General features: G+C 53.2%; 1 protein-coding gene and 1 long non-coding RNA gene across 5 annotated transcripts in view; one reads left to right on the forward strand and one right to left on the reverse strand.

The window, feature by feature from the left end:
- The window catches only part of LOC140388646 (sodium- and chloride-dependent creatine transporter 1-like), a 270017-nt gene that overhangs the window by 197854 nt on the left and 53346 nt on the right, over window positions 1-18817 (forward strand). For all 3 annotated transcript variants that reach the window (XM_072473114.1, XM_072473113.1, XM_072473116.1), the window contains exons 6-7: window positions 10441-10575; window positions 10949-11052. In XM_072473114.1, the coding sequence (XP_072329215.1) occupies window positions 10441-10575; window positions 10949-11052 (239 nt within the window). The remainder of the gene's footprint in view (window positions 1-10440; window positions 10576-10948; window positions 11053-18817) is intronic.
- LOC140388647 (uncharacterized) overlaps window positions 804-18817 on the reverse strand; it is a 71610-nt gene continuing 53596 nt past the window's right edge. Inside the window, exons 2-4 of one of the 2 annotated variants that reach the window (XR_011934234.1) lie at window positions 1724-1880; window positions 1536-1617; window positions 804-1153 (exon numbers count right to left, since the gene is read on the reverse strand). This is a non-coding gene — a long non-coding RNA (uncharacterized lncRNA). Of the gene's footprint in view, window positions 1154-1535; window positions 1618-1683; window positions 1881-18817 lie in introns of both variants that reach the window. The other variant, XR_011934235.1, reaches the window with a different exon arrangement.

Genomic DNA, 18817 nt, shown 5'->3' on the forward strand with positions numbered 1-18817 from the left:
ATTCCAATGAGTATAGTCCCAGTCTACTCAATCGCTCCTCTTAAGCTCACTTAAGGCCTATTTCCATACAGTTAGCGACCCCCAAATCTAACCGTCTCCCGTCATTCAGCGGCCCTCCAGCAAGTGCTCACACTGGCACAGATTACTACTCCTTTTGAAAAACGTGAATCTGGCGGAAGGGCTTCCTTGGGGAGCCGCGGAGGGGAGTAGCCATCTTTGCTCACAGGCAAAGAATGCTGGGGCGTGGGGCTTGCTGGGGGATGGGGACCTTCCGCAGGGGAGGGCTGCCATCGGAGGATGGGGGGAGGGGCTGGGGGGCGACCAGTGGTGGTGGGGAGGGGGGGGGGAGCAACCACTCGTGGTACCACCATGCCAACCCCTGGATATTGTCTACCCTGCCTATCTGCCCACTGACCACCCATAACCCCCGCCGACTGCTGAGGCCTCTGGCCATGCGGCTGAAGGCTTTCGCTAATAGAGAATTGGCAATCGTGGTTAAGTGAGCACTTGACACAAGCCAAGTCAAGGTGGGAGGGCCATGTAGCATGTGGGAGTCATCGCCCAGCACCCCAATCAAACAGTGAAGCCTGAACACTGCAGGAGGCTACTCCACACACGCAGCAGCCAACATCTGAACACTCAGGGAATGGGACACAGCTCCGGGACAGGTCCACGGCTGGAGAGTGGGTGGGTGCCACGGAAATGGGGAAATGTCGGGAGAGATGGGCTAAGGTCGGCCTGCATTGTGGAAGAAAGTGACAGAGGCATCATAATGGTTGTGCACAAAGGTGTTTATTGCATTTGACAATTCCCCTCTCCCGATGGTGCCGCTGATATCCCCCCCTCTGAAAGTCCCGGCCGCTCCCTATCGTCTCCATCAGCTCCGGGTATCCTACTTCCAGAGGCTGAGCAGCAGGCTGGGTCCTGGGATCCTGCAGACCTGTGACTGCTGTCTCGCCCGGGGGGTTCCTGCCTCCACCAGATGTGCAGCAGCAGCTGTCGGATGGTGCTCACCAGAAGCCTGACCACTAACATTTCCCACCGAGGTGTCTGTATCTGCGCTGATGGAGGGTGGGGGTGACAGCTGTGACAAGGTGGTCTCCTGGGAGGCCGGGGAAAGGGGCCACCTGGGATGGGCCGGCGCCTCGAGGACCTGTGGGAGAATAATAATAATAACCTTTATTATTGTCACAAGTAGGCTTACATTCACACTGCAATGAAGTTACTGTGAAACTCCCCTAGTCGCCACACTCCGGCGCCTGTTCGGGGACACAGAGGGAGATTTCAGAATGTCCAAATTACCTAACAGCACGTCTTTCGGGACTTGTGGGAGGAAACCGGAGCACCCGGAGGAAACCCACGCAGACACGGGGAGAACGTGCAGACTCCGCACAGACAGTCACCCAAGCGGGAATCGATCCTGGGACCCTGGAGCTGTGAAGCAACCGTGCTATCCACAATGCTACCGTGCTGCCATGAATGGACATGTGGTCAGTGGGAGGGATGGGTCAGTCAGTAAAGCAATAACAACTCACGTTTGACAGGTCCTCCGAGGTGTTCTGCTCGGGGTCAGGAGAGGGGGCCGCCCGGGATGGCCAGCGCTGCCGGCTGGAGGTCCTGCGGGAGAATGGACAGGTGGTCAGTGGGAGGGATGGGTCAGTCAGTAAGGCAACAACAACTCACGTTTGACAAGTCCTCCGGGTGGAGTCCGGTGGTTCCCCACCTCTGTGGCGTCCGCCAGCCTCCGTGTGGGTGCCCCCCCTGTCCTCGGCCACACCGGTCACCTCCAGGGCACGCTCCTCCAAGGAGGTGAGGATTCTTATGTCCAGCACCCCTCCACCAGTCTGGGCCCTCCCCCGGCGATTATGGGAGAGCTTTTCCTGAGGAGACACAGAGAGGGCCTCGTCAGCCACACACATGGTTCACAGTGGTGCGAGAGCGGGTGTGAAGGAAGGGTTGAGGGGTAGTTAAGGGGGAGGGGGTGGAGGGAGGGTTGGGGTTCGCATGGAGAGTTGGGGGGAGTGTATGCTCCCTTTCGGGGGGTGGCGGGTGGCGTTAGTGACTACTCACTCGTGCTGCCCAGTGTAGGTCGTTGATCTTTGTGCCCCATGGCTGACTCTCACTGGGGTACGGGTCCCACACACACTGACTCTCACTGGGGTACGGGTCCCACACACACTGACTCTCACTGGGGTACGGGCTCCACACACACTGACTCTCACTGGGGTACGGGTCCCACACACACTGACTCTCACTGGGGTACGGGTCCCACACACACTGACTCTCACTGGGGTACGGGTCCCACACACACTGACTCTCACTGGGGTACGGGTCCCACACACACTGACTCTCACTGGGGTACGGGCTCCACACACACTGACTCTCACTGGGGTACGGGTCCCACACTGACTCTCACTGGGGTACGGGTCCCACACACACTGACTCTCACTGGGGTACGGGTTCCACACACACTGACTCTCACTAGGGTACGGGTTCCACACACACTGACTCTCACTGGGGTACGGGTCCCACACACACTGACTCTCACTGGGGTACGGGTCCCACACTCACTGACTCTCACTGGGGTACGGGTTCCACACACACTGACTCTCACTGGGGTACGGGTCCCACACACACTGACTCTCACTGGGGTACGGGTCCCACACACACTGACTCTCACTGGGGTACGGGTCCCACACTGACTCTCACTGGGGTACGGGTCCCACACTCACTGACTCTCACTGGGGTACGGGTTCCATACACACTGACTCTCACTGGGGTACGGGTTCCACACACACTGACTCTCACTGGGGTACGGGTCCCACACACACTGACTCTCACTGGTGTACGGGTCCCACACACACTGACTCTCACTGGGGTACGGGTTCCACACACACTGACTCTCACTGGGGTACGGGTTCCACACACACTGACTCTCACTGGGGTACGGGTTCCACACACACTGACTCTCACTGGGGTACGGGTCCCACACACACTGACTCTCACTGGGGTACGGGTCCCACACACACTGACTCTCACTGGGGTACGGGTTCCACACACACAGACTCTCACTGGGGTACGGGTTCCACTCACTGACTCTCACTGGGGTACAGTTCCACACACACTGACTCTCACTGGGGTACGGGCTCCACACACACTGACTCTCACTGGGGTACGGGTTCCATACACACTGACTCTCACTGGGGTACGGGTTCCACACACACTGACTCTCACTGGGGTACGGGTCCCACACACACTGACTCTCACTGGTGTACGGGTCCCACACACACTGACTCTCACTGGGGTACGGGTTCCACACACACTGACTCTCACTGGGGTACGGGTTCCACACACACTGACTCTCACTGGGGTACGGGTTCCACACACACTGACTCTCACTGGGGTACGGGTCCCACACACACTGACTCTCACTGGGGTACGGGTCCCACACACACTGACTCTCACTGGGGTACGGGTTCCACACACACAGACTCTCACTGGGGTACGGGTTCCACTCACTGACTCTCACTGGGGTACAGTTCCACACACACTGACTCTCACTGGGGTATGGGTCCCACACACACTGACTCTCACTGGGATACGGGTCCCACACACTGTCCCTCACTGGGGTACGGGTTCCACACACACTGACTCTCACTGAGGTAAAGGTTCCACACACACTGACTCTCACTGGGGTATGGGTCCCACACACACTGACACTCACTGGGGTATGGGTCCCACACACACTGACTCTCACTTAGGTATGGGTTCCACACACACTGACTCTCACTGGGGTACAGTTCCACACACACTGACTCTCACTGGGGTACGGGTCCCACACACACTGACTCTCACTGGGATACGGGTCCCACACACTGTCCCTCACTGGGGTACGGGTTCCACACACACTGACTCTCACTGGGGTAAAGGTTCCACACACACTGACTCTCACTGGGGTATGGGTCCCACACACACTGACTCTCACTGGGGTATGGGTCCCACACACACTGACTCTCACTTAGGTATGGGTTCCACACACACTGACTCTCACTGGGGTACAGTTCCACACACACTGACTCTCACTGGGGTACAGTTCCACACACACTGACCCTCACTGGGGTACGGGTTCCACACACACTGACTCTCACTGGGGTAAAGGTTCCACACACACTGACTCTCACTGGGGTACGGGTTCCACACACACTGACTCTCACTGGGGTACGGGTTCCACACACACTGACTCTCACTGGGGGACAGTTCCACACACACTGACTCTCACTGGGGTACAGTTCCACTCACACTGACTCTCACTGGGGTACGGGGTACCACACACATTGACTCTCACTGGGGTACGGGTCCCACACACACTGACTCTCACTGGGGTACGGGTCCCACACACACTGACTCTCACTGGGGTACAGTTCCACTCACACTGACTCTCACTGGGGTACGGGTCCCACACACACTGACTCTCACTGGGGTACGGGTCCCACACACACTGACTCTCACTGGGGTACGGGTTCCACACACACTGACTCTCACTGGGGTGCGGGTTCCACACACACCGACTCTCACTGGGGTACAGTTCCACACACACTGACTCTCACTGCGGTACGGGTCCCACACACACTGACTCTCACTGGGGTACGGGTTCCACACTCACTGACTCTCACTGGGGTACGGGTTCCACACACACTGACTCTCACTGGGGTACAGTTCCACACACACTGACTCTCACTGGGGTACGGGTCCCACACTCACTGACTCTCACAGGGGTACGGGTCCCACACTCACTGACTCTCACCGGGGTATGGGTTCCACACACACTGACTCTCACTGGGGTACGGGTCCCACACACACTGACTCTCACTGGGGTACGGGTCCCACACACACTGACTCTCACTGGGGTACGGGTACCACACACACTGACTCACTGGAGTACGGGTCCCACACACACTGACTCTCACTGGGGTATGGGTCCCACACACACTGACTCTCACTGGGGTACAGTTCCACACACACTGACTGTCACTGGGGTACGGGTCCCACACACACTGACTCTCACTGGGGTACGGGTCCCACACACACTGACTCTCACTGGGGTACAGTTCCACACACACTGACTCTCACTGGGGTACGGGTCCCACACACACTGACTCACTGGGGTACGGGTCCCACACACACTGACTCTCACTGGGGTACGGGTCCCACACACACTGACTCTCACTGGGGTACGGGTCCCACACACACTGACTCTCACTGGGGTACGGGTCCCACACACACTGACTCTCACTGGGGTACGGGTCCCACACACACTGACTCTCACTGGGGTACGGGTCCCACACTGACTGTCACTGGGGTACGGGTCCCACACACACTGACTCTCACTGGGGTACGGGTCCCACACACACTGACACTCACTGGGGTACAGTTCCACACACACTGACTCTCACTGGGGTACGGGTCCCACACACACTGACTCTCACTGGGGTACGGGTTACACACACACTGACTCTCACTGGGGTACGGGTCCCACACACACTGACTCTCACTGGGGTACGGGTCCCACACACTGACTCTCACTGGGGTGCGGGTCCCACACACACTGACTCTCACTGGGGTACGGGTCCCACACACACTGACTCTCACTGGGGTACGGGTTCCACACTCACTGACTCTCACTGGGGTATGGGTCCCACACACACTGACTCTCACTGGGGTACGGGTCCCACACACACTGACTCTCACTGGGGTACGGGTCCCACACACACTGACCCTCACTGGGGTACAGTTCCACACACACTGACTCTCACTGGGGTACGGGTCCCACACACACTGACTCTCACTGGGGTACGGGTCCCACACACACTGACTCTCACTGGGGTATGGGTCCCACACACTGACTCTCACTGGGGTACGGGTCCCACACACACTGACTCTCACTGGGGTACGGGTCCCACACACACTGACTCTCACTGGGGTACGGGTCCCACACACACTGACTCTCACTGGGGTACAGTTCCACACACACTGACTCTCACTGGGGTACAGTTCCACACACACTGAGTCTCACTGGGGTACAGTTCCACACACAATGAGTCTCACTGGGGTATGGGTCCCACATACACTGACTCTCACTGGGGTACGGGTTCCACACACACTGACTCTCACTGGGGTACGGGTCCCACACACACTGACTCTCACTGGGGTACGGGTCCCACACACACTGACTCTCACTGGGGTATGGGTCCCACACACTGACTCTCACTGGGGTACGGGTCCCACACACACTGACTCTCACTGGGGTACGGGTCCCACACACTGACTCTCACTGGGGTACGGGTCCCACACACTGGGCGAGATTCTCCACTCCTGCGCCGGTTGGGAGAATCGCCTGGGCCGCCAAAATTTCCGGGGACGCCGGTCCGACGCCCTCCCGCGATTCTCCCAAGTGGCGGGAACGGCCCGGTCGAGTTTCACCCAAAATGGCGATTCTCCGGCACCCCCGCTATTCTGAGGCCCGGATGGGCCGAGCGGCCAGGCCAAAACGGCGGGTTCCCCCCGGCGCCGTCCATACCTGGTCGCTGCAGTTGTGGGCGGTGCGTGAACACTGGGGGGGCGGCCTGCGGGGGGGGGGCGGGGGGGGCGAGGGGGGATCCTGCCCCGGGCGTAACCTGGAATGTGGGGTGGCCCGCGATCGGTGCCCACCGATCGACGGGCTGTCCTCTCTGAAGGAGCACCTCCTTCCTTCAGCGGCACCGCAAGATCCGTCCCTCATCATGCGGGGCGGATTTGGACAGGACGGCAACCACGCATGTGCGCGGGTGACGCCCGTTATGCGGCGCCGGCCGCGTCATCTATGCGGCGCCGCTTTTACGCGGGCGACAAGGCCTGGCGCGGGTAGATGACGTGGCCCCGATACTGGCCCATTGTCAGGGCCTGAATCGGTCGGGACCGGGGCCGTTCCGCGCCGTCGTGAACCTCGACGGCGTTCACGAGGGCGTGGGCACTTCGGCGTGGGGGTGGAGAATCCCTCCCTCCTTGTCCCACCTCATTAGCCAGAAACATACTGACATCAAGAATGCTCCGGAACACACTTCAGAAACATTTCCCCTTCACATGATCACCATTCCAGTCGCTTATTCTTCATAACCCCTGAGAATCTCGGCCCCCGTGATTAAACGTAGTTTTTATTGACTGTCTGATATTGATAGTCTCTGGTTATCTGTTCCCACACACCATGAAGCACCTTCGCAATCTCTACCTGAGCCAACATTTCAGAACTTTTCAGGCTTCTATCAGGTGAAAGGTTAGTGTTCTGTGTGAACTGAGAACTGCTATTTCTCCAAAGTGCCGGGCTCCACTACAGAATTATTAGGCCATGGATAAAGCGGGAGACAATGTCGGGCATCCAGATCATTAAGCAAACCTGTCGTCTGCTGTCCCTGGCAACCAGCTGATCAATCATCAAATCCTTTACTCTCCCACATCCTCCACTTCTCAGCAATTCAAACAACCCTCCCAGCACAGGCCCAGAACACTGCCGACTGGCCCTGCCGATATCTCGGCCACATTTCAACACAATGCTGTATTGGAAATGGAGAGTCTGTTACACAACAGCACTGCTTGCCTTCGAATTCAATGACAAAGTGGAAAATTTCCATCAAGTGTTTCGCTAACAGTACCGAGAAGAGCCAGAGCGATTGAACAAGAGAGACTTGACTCTGTATCTAACCCCGTGCAGTACCTGTCCTGGGAGTGTTTGATGGGGACATTAGAATGATTTCTCCCTCCCTCCCTCTTCAACAGCGCAGCACTCCCTCAGTACTGACCCTCTGACAGTGCAGCACTCCCTCAGTACTGATCCTCTGACAGTGCAGCTCTCCCTCAGTACTGACCCTCTGACAGTGCGGCACTCCCTCACTACTGACCCTCTGACAGTGCAGCACTCCCTCAGTACTGACCCTCTGACAGTGCAGCACTCCCTCAGTACTGACCCACTGACAGTGCGGCACTCCCTCAGTACTGACCCTCTGACAGTGCAGCACTCCCTCAGTACTGACCCTCTGACAGTGCAGCACTCCCTCAGTACTGACCCTCTGACAGTGCGGCACTCTCTCAGTACTGACCCTCTGACAGTACAGCACTCCCTCAGAACTGACCCTCTGACAGTGCAGCACTCCCTCGGTACTGACCCTCTGACAGTGCGGCACTCCCTCAGTACTGACCCTCTGACAGTGCAGCACTCCCTCAGAGCTGACCCTCTGACAGTGCAGCACTCCCTCAGTACTAACCCTCTGACAGTGCAGCACTCCCTCAGTACTGACCCTCTGACAGTGAAATACTGACCCTCTGACAGTGCAGCACTCCCTCAGAACTGACCCACTGACAGTGCAGCACCCCCTCAGTACTGATCCTCTGACAGTGAAATACTGACCCTCTGACAGTGCAGCACTCCCTCAGTACTGACCCTCTGACAGTGCAGCACTCCCTCAGTACTGACCCTCTGACAGTGCAGCACTCAATCAGTACTAACCCTCTGACAGTGCAGCACTCCCTCAGTACTGACCCTCTGACAGTGAGGCGCTCCCTCAGTACGGACCCTGTGACAGTGCAGCACTCCCTCAGTACTGACCCTCTGACAGTGCAGCACTCCCTCAGTACGGACCCTGTGACAGTGCAGCACTCCCTCAGTACTGACCCTCTGACAGTGCAGCACTCGATCAGTACTGACCTTCTGACAGTGCAACACTCCCTCAGTACTGACCCTCTGACAGTGCAGCACTCCCTCAGTACTGACCCTCTGACAGTGCAGCACTCCCTCAGTACTGACCCTCTGACAGTGCAGCACTCCCTCAGTGCGGACCCTCTGACAGTGCAGCTCTCGATCAGTACTGACCCTCTGACAGTGCAGCACACCCTCAGTACTGACCCTCTGACAGTGCGGCACTCCCTCAGTACTGACCCTCTGACAGTGCAGCACTCCCTCAGTACTGACCCTCTGACAGTGCGGCACTCCCTCAGTACTGACCCTCTGACAGTGTGGCACTCCCTCAGTACGGACCCTCTGACAGTGCAGCACTCGATCAGTACTGACCCTCTGACAGTGCAGCACTCCCTCAGTACTGACCCTCTGACAGTGCAGCACTCGATCAGTACTGACCCTCTGACAGTGCAGCACTCCCTCAGTACTGACCCTCTGACAGTGCGGCACTCCCTCAGTACTGACCCTCTGACAGTGCAGCACTCCCTCAGTACTGACCCTCTGACAGTGCAGCACTCCCTCAGTACTGACCCTCTGTGTGTACTGTTTTACCAATGGTTAACTTACTTTGACCATGAGATTGGTTACAATATTGTTGCAAGCTTCTTGAGCTTACTGGGTTGAGATGTAATCAAATGTTTGAAACTAAAGTCGGTGGTGTTGTCGATAGTGTGGAAGGATGTAGCAGGTTACAGAGGGATATAGATAAGCTGCAGAGCTGGGCTGAGAGGTGGCAAATGGAGTTTAATGTAGAGAAGTGTGAGGTGATTCACTTTGGAAGGAATAACAGGAATGCGGAATATTTGGCTAATGGTAAAGTTCTTGAAAGTGTGGATGAGCAGAGGGATCTAGGTGTCCATGTACATAGATCCCTGAAAGTTGCCACCCAGGTTGATAGGGTTGTGAAGAAGGCCTATGGAGTGTTGGCCTTTATTGGTAGAGGGATTGAGTTCCGGAGTCGGGAGGTCATGTTGCAGCTGTACAGAACTCTGGTACGGCCGCATTTGGAGTATTGCGTACAGTTCTGGTCACCGCATTATAGGAAGGACGTGGAGGCTTTGGAGCGGGTGCAGAGGAGATTTACCAGGATGTTGCCTGGTATGGAGGGAAAATCTTATGAGGAAAGGCTGATGGACTTGAGGTTGTTTTCGTTGGAGAGAAGAAGGTTAAGAGGAGACTTAATAGAGGCATACAAAATGATCAGGGGATTAGATAGGGTGGACAGTGAGAGCCTTCTCCTGCGGATGGAAATGGCTGGCACGAGGGGACATAACTTTAAACTGAGGGGTAATAGATATAGGACAGAGGTCAGAGGTAGGTTCTTTACGCGAAGAGTAGTGAGGCCGTGGAATGCCCTACCTGCTACAGTAGTGAACTCGCCAACATTGAGGGCATTTAAAAGTTTATTGGATAAACATATGGATGATAATGGCATAGTGTAGGTTAGATGGCTTTTGTTTCGGTGCAACATCGTGGGCCGAAGGGCCTGTACTGCGCTGTATTGTTCTATGTTCTATGTTCTATGAAAGAATTTGCTACCGGAGAGGACAAAGCCAATTCTCTCTCAGGGAAATGGGAGGTGGGAGATTGATCTTTTCAAAATTGTCCTGTTTTTGAAGTCCAGTGGGGTGACAGCATGCTCCCGTTCATCTCTCTCTCTCTCTCTCTCTCTCCAGGTTGTCTATTTCACTGCTTTGTTCCCCTATCTTGTGCTGATCATTCTCCTAGCTCATGGAGTATCGCTTCCGGGAGCTTTGAATGGCATCATTTACTACCTGAAACCTGATTGGTCCAAGCTTGGCGAAGCTCAGGTAACAGATGAATTTTTACTCGCCTCCCGGTTTAGCTGTTCTCTTTGTGTTTCTTCCCCCACTCCCTCTGATTCCTGGAGACTTTTCTGTAAATTGTTGAACTGGGCTGAATACTTCTCTCTTTTTATATTTTGCTGTTGGGCAGTTTCCTGTTGGTGAAGATGTGAAGAGCTCTTGAGGGCTCACTAGGGGCAAAGCTTCTTTGATCTAATTTAATCCAGATTGTCGGAAATAAGTACTTTTGTTGCTGTTGTTATTGGTGGATTCTCGAGGTTAATCTGAACCCTTCAGCCACGTGGATTGGTCCTCCCGTTTACCAAGCATTCTGCATTGCCTTTATAGAATGTTTTATTTTACTTGATTTCTCTTGAAGGTTTGGATTGATGCAGGAACCCAGATCTTTTTCTCATATGCGATTGGATTAGGAGCACTTACAGCACTAGGCAGCTACAATCGTTTTCACAACAACTGCTACAGGTAACCTAGCAACGCAGGAGATACACTTTAATCATTTCTTTTTTTTCTCCAAACAAAAAACCATTTTGGGTATTTTCGCACGCTGAAGGAAGTCTGCTGAGAGATGGGGTGAAGTCCCTGGTATCAGCAGCTTTGTCCTTGTATCTGTGACGGGTGCAACTCACAGTATGACTGAGCTCAGACCCCTGACACGCAAAACCCCCAAACCACCAACGGGCCCATTCACGGCTGTGAGCTATGAACGAGTAATTGGCAGCTACAGATACCTGGCCTGTAGTATTGGAGGAGTGTGTGGGGCATTCGGGGAGTGCGGGGATGGTGGGATCTCACCTGTGGATAGACAGACCTCGGCAGTGGGAGCCGGCCCTAGGAGCCATGGAGTGCAGTTGGGAATGAGAAATGAGGAGCTGAAGATCGTGAGAAGTTGCAAAGCAGAAATTAAACCCAGGATGGTCTGGATCAGCAGAGGACAGAGCCATTAGAACCATCCAGTCTTCTTCAATCACTCATCACTGCCTCACTCCCGCCTGCTGGGTCAGCTACAATGCTCGGCCATGTTGCTGACATGCACAGGATCCCCCGCCCAAGGCAGCAATTGGGCGTCAAGGCATAATTTCATCTCCCACAGGTTGGTAATAACCACATTGGCGTTTGAGATATTGGAGGGTGATCAGCCCCTGTGGAACAGACCCCCCATCAAAGGGAGTGGTCAATGTCCTGAGGAGGGGAGAACTAGCCAGAAAAGAAAGGACATGGTTAAAGCTAGAGCGTGCATGGGTACTAATCCTTTACCCGTGAGTGTAGGAGGGCCAGGTATCACCGTTGAAGCTGCCAATCACTGCCACAGATGGAGCTGGTACTAGTTTATCGAAATTCCAACCAGTGCTCATTATTCTACACAATCCTGAACCAGATGAATACTTCTAGAAAATGCTGGGATCATCAGATCATGTCCGGTATGAACATCAATGACCATTGACCCTGAGCACAGAGAGGAAGCAGCTTTTCCCAGATCTCCCAACAGTGCCTAGAAACTGGCATTGCAACTAATCCTGGCGGCTGGGTTAGAGCGCAACTCATCAGCAACAGTGTGGGGAAACCCTCCATGTGTGTGCCAACTGGAGCAGCCTTGACCAGGCAGGGTTATGTTCATCCACCTCAACCACAGCAATATTGGTGCGGTGACAACTGCCTTATACTCTGAGAATGAGTGACTAATTCTGATCAAATATGTTTGTAATTAACATTGCAACCTTACAGCACAGACAGAGGCCATTTGGCCCATCCATGCCTCTGCCAGCTCTGAAAGATCTATCCAATTAGTCCCCCTCACCCTATTCTTCCCCACAGCTCTGTACTGTTTTGAAAGTTACTATTGAATCTGAATCTTTGTCGTCCGGCTTCTACCAGTGGCATTTGGAGATTTCTGACGATTTGCCTAACCCGACGCAATCAATTAACCAGGAACTCCCTCACTCAGTCCTCGCCATGCCCTGGTGCTAGGGGCAGCCGTACGTCATTGATTTTGTGCATGGTTTCTGTGGCCCTCCCACTGTCTCCTGGAAGATTCCGGGTGATTAATGGTGCACACTCCCTGGATTTTCATCTGCACAAAACTACGTTCCAACCTGATTAATCTCATCTGTAATTATGGTTTTCTTCAGGACGTGTCATGCTTTCCTGTAGGGCACTGCACCTACAACCCATTGAGGTTACCAGGAGACAACACTATTGTTCGATAAGAACAAGGCAACAATAGATTCCAGATTGCCCCATCCAGCTTCCTGGCTCTTACCTGCCAAGTGCAGAGATTGAAGGGATGGTAATGATTTAATAATAAGCTATAAAACCTCTCTTATATGTGTTCACAAGTCTAATGTTCTATTTTAGCAATCTACCTATCTGCTATTTTTTATTAATCTGTTTATAGTTAAGATGCTGTGTACATGTAAAACCCAGGAACTTGAAATTCATACAGGTAGGATGATCAGGTAATAGAGGAAAATGTTGTCTCCACACACACTTCCTCAATCAACCACCCCCTTCCTCACTCAACCCATCCACCTCCTCACTCAACCCATCCCCTTCCTCACTCAACCACCCCCTTCCTCACTCAACCATCCACCTCCTCACTCAACCCATCCCCTTCCTCAATCAACCATCCACCTCCTCAATCAACCCACCCCCTTCCTCACTCAACCCATCCCCTTCCTCACTCAACCCATCCCCTTCCTCACTCAACCATCCACCTCCTCACTCAACCCATCCCCTTCCTCACTCAACCATCCACCTCCTCAATCAACCATCCACCTCCTCACTCAACCCAGCCCCTTCCTCACTCAACCCATCCCCTCCCTCACTCAACCCATCCCCTTCCTCACTCAACCATCCACCTCCTCAATCAACCATCCACCTCCTCACTCAACCCAGCCCCTCCCTCACTCAACCCATCCCCTTCCTCACTCAACCATCCACCTCCTCACTCAACCATCCACCTCCTCACTCAACCCATCCCCTTCCTCACTCAACCCATCCCCTTCCTCACTCAACCCATCCCCTTCCTCACTCAACCCATCCCCTTCCTTACTCAACCCATCCCCTTCCTCACTCAACCATCCACCTCCTCACTCAACCATCCACCTCCTCACTCAACCCATCCTCTTCCTCACTCAACCCATCCCCTTCCTCACTCAACCCATCCCCTTCCTCACTCAACCCATCCCCTTCCTCACTCAACCCATCCCCTTCCTTACTCAACCCATCCCCTTCCTCACTCAACCATCCACCTCCTCACTCAACCATCCACCTCCTCACTCAACCCATCCTCTTCCTTACTCAACCCATCCCCTTCCTCACTCAACCATCCACCTCCTCACTCAACCCATCCCCTTCCTCACTCAACCCATCCCCTTCCTCACTCAACCATCCACCTCCTCACTCAACCCATCCCCTTCCTCACTCAACCCATCCCCTTCCTCACTCAACCAGCCCCTCCCTCACTCAACCCATCCCCTTCCTCACTCAACCCATCCCCTTCCTCACTCAGCCATCCCCTTCCTCACTCAACTAGCCCCTCCCTCACTCAACCCATCCCCTTCCTCACTCAACCCATCCCCTTCCTCACTCAACCCATCCCCTTCCTCACTCAACCCATCCCCTTCCTCACTCAACCCATCCCCTCCGTCACTCAACCCATCCCCTTCCTCACTCAACTAGCCCCTCCCTCACTCAACCCATCCCCTTCCTCACTCAACCCATCCCCTTCCTCACTCAACCCATCCCCTTCCTCACTCAGCCATCCCCTTCCTCACTCAACTAGCCCCTCCCTCACTCAACCCATCCCCTTCCTCACTCAGCCATCCCCTTCCTCACTCAACTAGCCCCTCCCTCACTCAACCCATCCCCTTCCTCACTCAACCCATCCCCTCCCTCACTCAACCCATCCCCTTCCTCACTCAACCCATCCCATTCCTCACTCAACCCATCCCCTTCCTCACTCAACCCATCCCCTCCGTCACTCAACCCATCCTCTTCCTCACTCAACCCATCCCCTTCCTCACTCAACCAGCCCCTCCCTCACTCAACCCATCCCATTCCTCACTCAACCCATCCCCTCCCTCACTCAACCCATCCCCTCCCTCACTCAACCCATCCCCTCCGTCACTCAACCCATCCCATTCCTCACTCAACCCATCCCCTCCGTCACTCAACCCATCCCCTTCCTCACTCAACCCATCCCCTCCCTCACTCAACCCATCCCATTCCTCACTCAACCCATCCCCTCCCTCACTCAACCCATCCCCTCCCTCACTCAACCCATCCCCTCCGTCACTCAACCCATCCCATTCCTCACTCAACCCATCCCCTTCCTCACTCAACCCATCCCCTTCCTCACTCAACCCATCCCCTTCCTCACTCAACTAGCCCCTCCCTCACTCAACCCATCCCCTCCCTCACTCAACCCATCCCCTTCCTCACTCAACACCTCGACTTCCAAGCAATGGAAACTCAAGGAGAAGCTTCACCTCCATCTTTGAGTTGCCTTTTCACATCCTAACCCAACTTAAACTTTCCCTACCTTTCGCAGGTTTTAGTAAGTTCCTGGGCCATATCTGTGATGAATAGTAAGTAAATGTTCACTTGCGGCCAGTATGAGTCTGTATTGCTTTTCCCAGAGAACCCTTGTCCAATACGAATCTAGAGGCCAAAGTGAGTGCTCATTGGAGAGGGATGTTTTCCTCTTTCCTTTGGGCCATTGTTGGAAGTAGTAAATTGTGTTGCTTCAATCCTGTTCGTTCCATTGGCTCCAACCATAATTCTCTTTAGTTCCTACGGGGCCTTTCCTTGTAACTGAACCTGAGCAGGAGACTGTCAGTGAAGCAAAGCTTTGGTTTTGATAACGCACAGAACAGTCCTGGATATTATTCCCACCTTTAACATGTATGAATGCTGATTGTCTTATTAACCAGTTATTCCCAGCCATGTTTCCTTACCTTATCACTCTATTCAGTCATGTTCCGATTGGATCAACTCGAGGTCTCTTCCCACTGTGACAATTTCTCTTGCTGCTTCAGTAAGTTGGAACCAGATCACAATGACTGCATCACCCCACATTTTCCCTTCAGTTTGTCTCCCGACTCAGCCACAAACTGGTACATCACCCGGATGTTTGAGAGGAAAGGCTCTGGATCACTCCATAGGTATGAGCCACCTGGAGGGTTCCATCCTGTCACAGGTGGGAGGGGAGTGAGGGGGTCACCAGCTACTGGTCAGGAGCAGTCTGAATGTAGCCTTCGTCCCACTGACCTCAGCACCTTCTGCTGTGCACCATATAGAGCCATGCAGAGAATGTTTGAGAATTTGTGTTAACTTCAAAATATTCTGAAAGAAAATTGCCCAGGAAGCTGTCAGACTTTCTTAAAAACCCATTGGATTCCTGAATGTCCATTCAGGAAGGAAAATTGCTATCCTTTCCCAGTCTGGCCTCTTGGGGATTCCAGTCCCACACCATTATGGTTCATTATTAGCTGCCCCCTGGAGTGACATGGAAACCCGCCCAGTTACACAAAACTTTGCCGCCGGTTATAGAAGGCGGCCCACAACCTTCTCAGCACAACTTGGGGGTAGCTCGCACTCCACTCCCCCAACCCCCCATCCCCCAGTGGATCACCCACACTATCACAGCTCAATCCCAGCTCTGGGTGACCATGGGATGACTTTGTCAAAGTTTGTAATCTTTGGGATACAGCACAAGGAAGTGCTGAGGGCTTTGGCCAAAGGTGGTATCATGACCGGTACAGGCTTGGAGGGCCGAAGGGCCTGTTCCTGTGCTGTATTGTTCTTTGTTCTTTATTCTTTTGAAATTTTAAGCAGCATTGCAGAATTTACTCCACCTTTGCACTAATGTGCTTTGATCCTTCCAGAACCTTCATGTCATGACATTGCAGATAAACATGGCAGATGCTTTGTCTAGACTTGCTCAGTAAGTCTATTGGAGCAAAACTGCACCAGCAGAGAGCTGCGGATCTGCCTCAATACCAGAGGGACTTAAACTCTTTCACTCACTCCTGACTTCCATGTTATTTTGTCGTGTCTTGTGCAATATTTCTGTCGCAGCATTGTATAGGAGAGCCTTCGTTTGGGGACACCAAACATCCAATCAAAATCGCCACAACAACTCCACTGTTCGTGAAGTCCGATTTATTCCTGGAGCAAATGGGGTCTGAATGATTCAACAGGCAGTAGGCCTCGCCACAGAGACAGCAACACCAAGCTGACTCTGTGAGAAATCCTGAGCTCAGTGGAGAGCAGCATTCACATTCCAATTTTTATTGTTGATGATTTGTATTTCATTGTCGAAGGTCTATACATTTAAGAGTAATCTTTACAGACAACACACTTCTGAAGAGGTTTACAACTCCTGTAACTGCTCATCTTAGGATTTTATACGGGGAGGTAAGCCTTTATTGACTGGGCCCAGCTGCGTACACCGAATTATTCAGTGATTTCAGCAATAACGTGACCTGTATTTTGAATATAAACTTTCCACTGTTCATTCCTCTTAGTGGACTGGCCTCAGAATCAGAAATGAATGGTTTCAAACCAGGCCAATGACATCCTCAGTAGGGAGTTACCTAGAAACAGGGATGTGCTGGTCGAGAGTTACCCGCACCGGCTGAGGATAATCATGAAGGCCCCGCCTTCTCAACCTTGCCCCTCGCCTGAGGTGTGGTGACCCTCAGGTTAAATCGCCACCAGTCAGCTCTCAAAGGGGAGAGCAGCCTATGGTCATCTGGGACTGTGGCGACTTTATCTTATCTGTAGACAGCTGTGTGTTGGTAGGGAGTTACCTGTAGACAGGTGTTTGCCAGTAGGGAGTTACCTGTACACAGGTTTGTGCCAATAGGGAGTTACCTGGAGGCAGTTGTGTGCTAGTAGGGAGTTACCTGGAAGCAGGTGTGTGCTGGTAAGGAGTTCCCTGTAGGCAGGTGTGTACTTGGAAGAAGTTACCTGTAGGCAGGAGTATGTCATTAGGGAGTTACATGTAGACAGGTGTGTGCTGGTAAGGAATTGCATGTGGACAGGTGTGTTTCATTGAGGAATTAACTGCAGACAGGTGTGTTTCATTGAGGAGTTACCTTTAGACAGGTGTGTGCTGGTAGGGAGTTACCTCTAATCAGGCATGTGCCATTAGGGAGTTACCTGTAGACAGGTACATGTGGGTAAGGTGTTACCTGTAGACAGGTATGTGTGGATAAGGTGTTACCTGTAGACAGGTACATGTGGGTAAGGTATTACCTGTAGACAGGTATGGGGAAGATTTTACCTGTAGACAGGTACATGTGGGTAAGGTATTACCTGTAGACAGGTATGTGTCGATAAGGTGTTACCTGTAGACAGGTACGTGTGGGTAAGATGTTACCTGTAGACAGGTACATGTGGGTAAGGCGTTACCCGTAGACAGGTATGTGTGGATAAGGTGTTACCTGTCGTCAGGTACGTGTGGGTAAGGTATTACCTGTAGACAGGTACGGGGAAGATGTTACCTGTAGACAGGTACATGTTGGTAAGGTATTACCTGCAGACAGGTACGGGGGGGAAGATGTTACCAATAGACAGGTACATGTGGGTAAAATGTTACCCGTAGACAGGTACATGTGGGTAAGGTGTTACTTGTAGACAAGTACAAGTGTGGATAAGGTGTTACCTGTAGACAGTGTATGTGGGTAATGTGTTACCTGTGGACAGGTGCGTGTGGGTAAGGTATTATCTAAACAGGTACATGTGGGTAAGGTGTTACCTGTAGACAGGTACGTGTGGATAAGGTGTTATCTGTAGACAGGTACGTGTGGATAAGGTGTTACCTGTAGACAGGTATGTGTGGATAAGGTGTTACCTGTAGACAGGTACATGTGGATAAGGTGTTACCTGTAGACGGGTACGTGTGGATAAGGTGTTACCTGTAGACAGGTGCGTGTGGGTAAGGTATTATCTAAGCAGGTACGTGTGGGTAAGGAGTTACCTGTAGACAGGTATGTGTGGGTAAGGAGTTACCTGTAGACAGGTATGTGTGGGTAAGGAGTTACCTGTAGACAGGTATGTGTGGGTAAGGAGTTACCTGTAGACAGGTATGTGTGGGTAAGGAGTTACCTGTAGACAGGTATGTGTGGGTAAGGAGTTACCTGTAGACAGGTATGTGTGGGTAAGGAGTTACCTGTAGACAGGTATGTGTGGGTAAGGAGTTACCTGTAGACAGGTATGTGTG

The sequence above is a fragment of the Scyliorhinus torazame genome, chromosome 13 (assembly GCF_047496885.1).
Source record: "Scyliorhinus torazame isolate Kashiwa2021f chromosome 13, sScyTor2.1, whole genome shotgun sequence".
In the NCBI taxonomy this organism is placed as follows: Eukaryota; Metazoa; Chordata; class Chondrichthyes; order Carcharhiniformes; family Scyliorhinidae; genus Scyliorhinus; species Scyliorhinus torazame.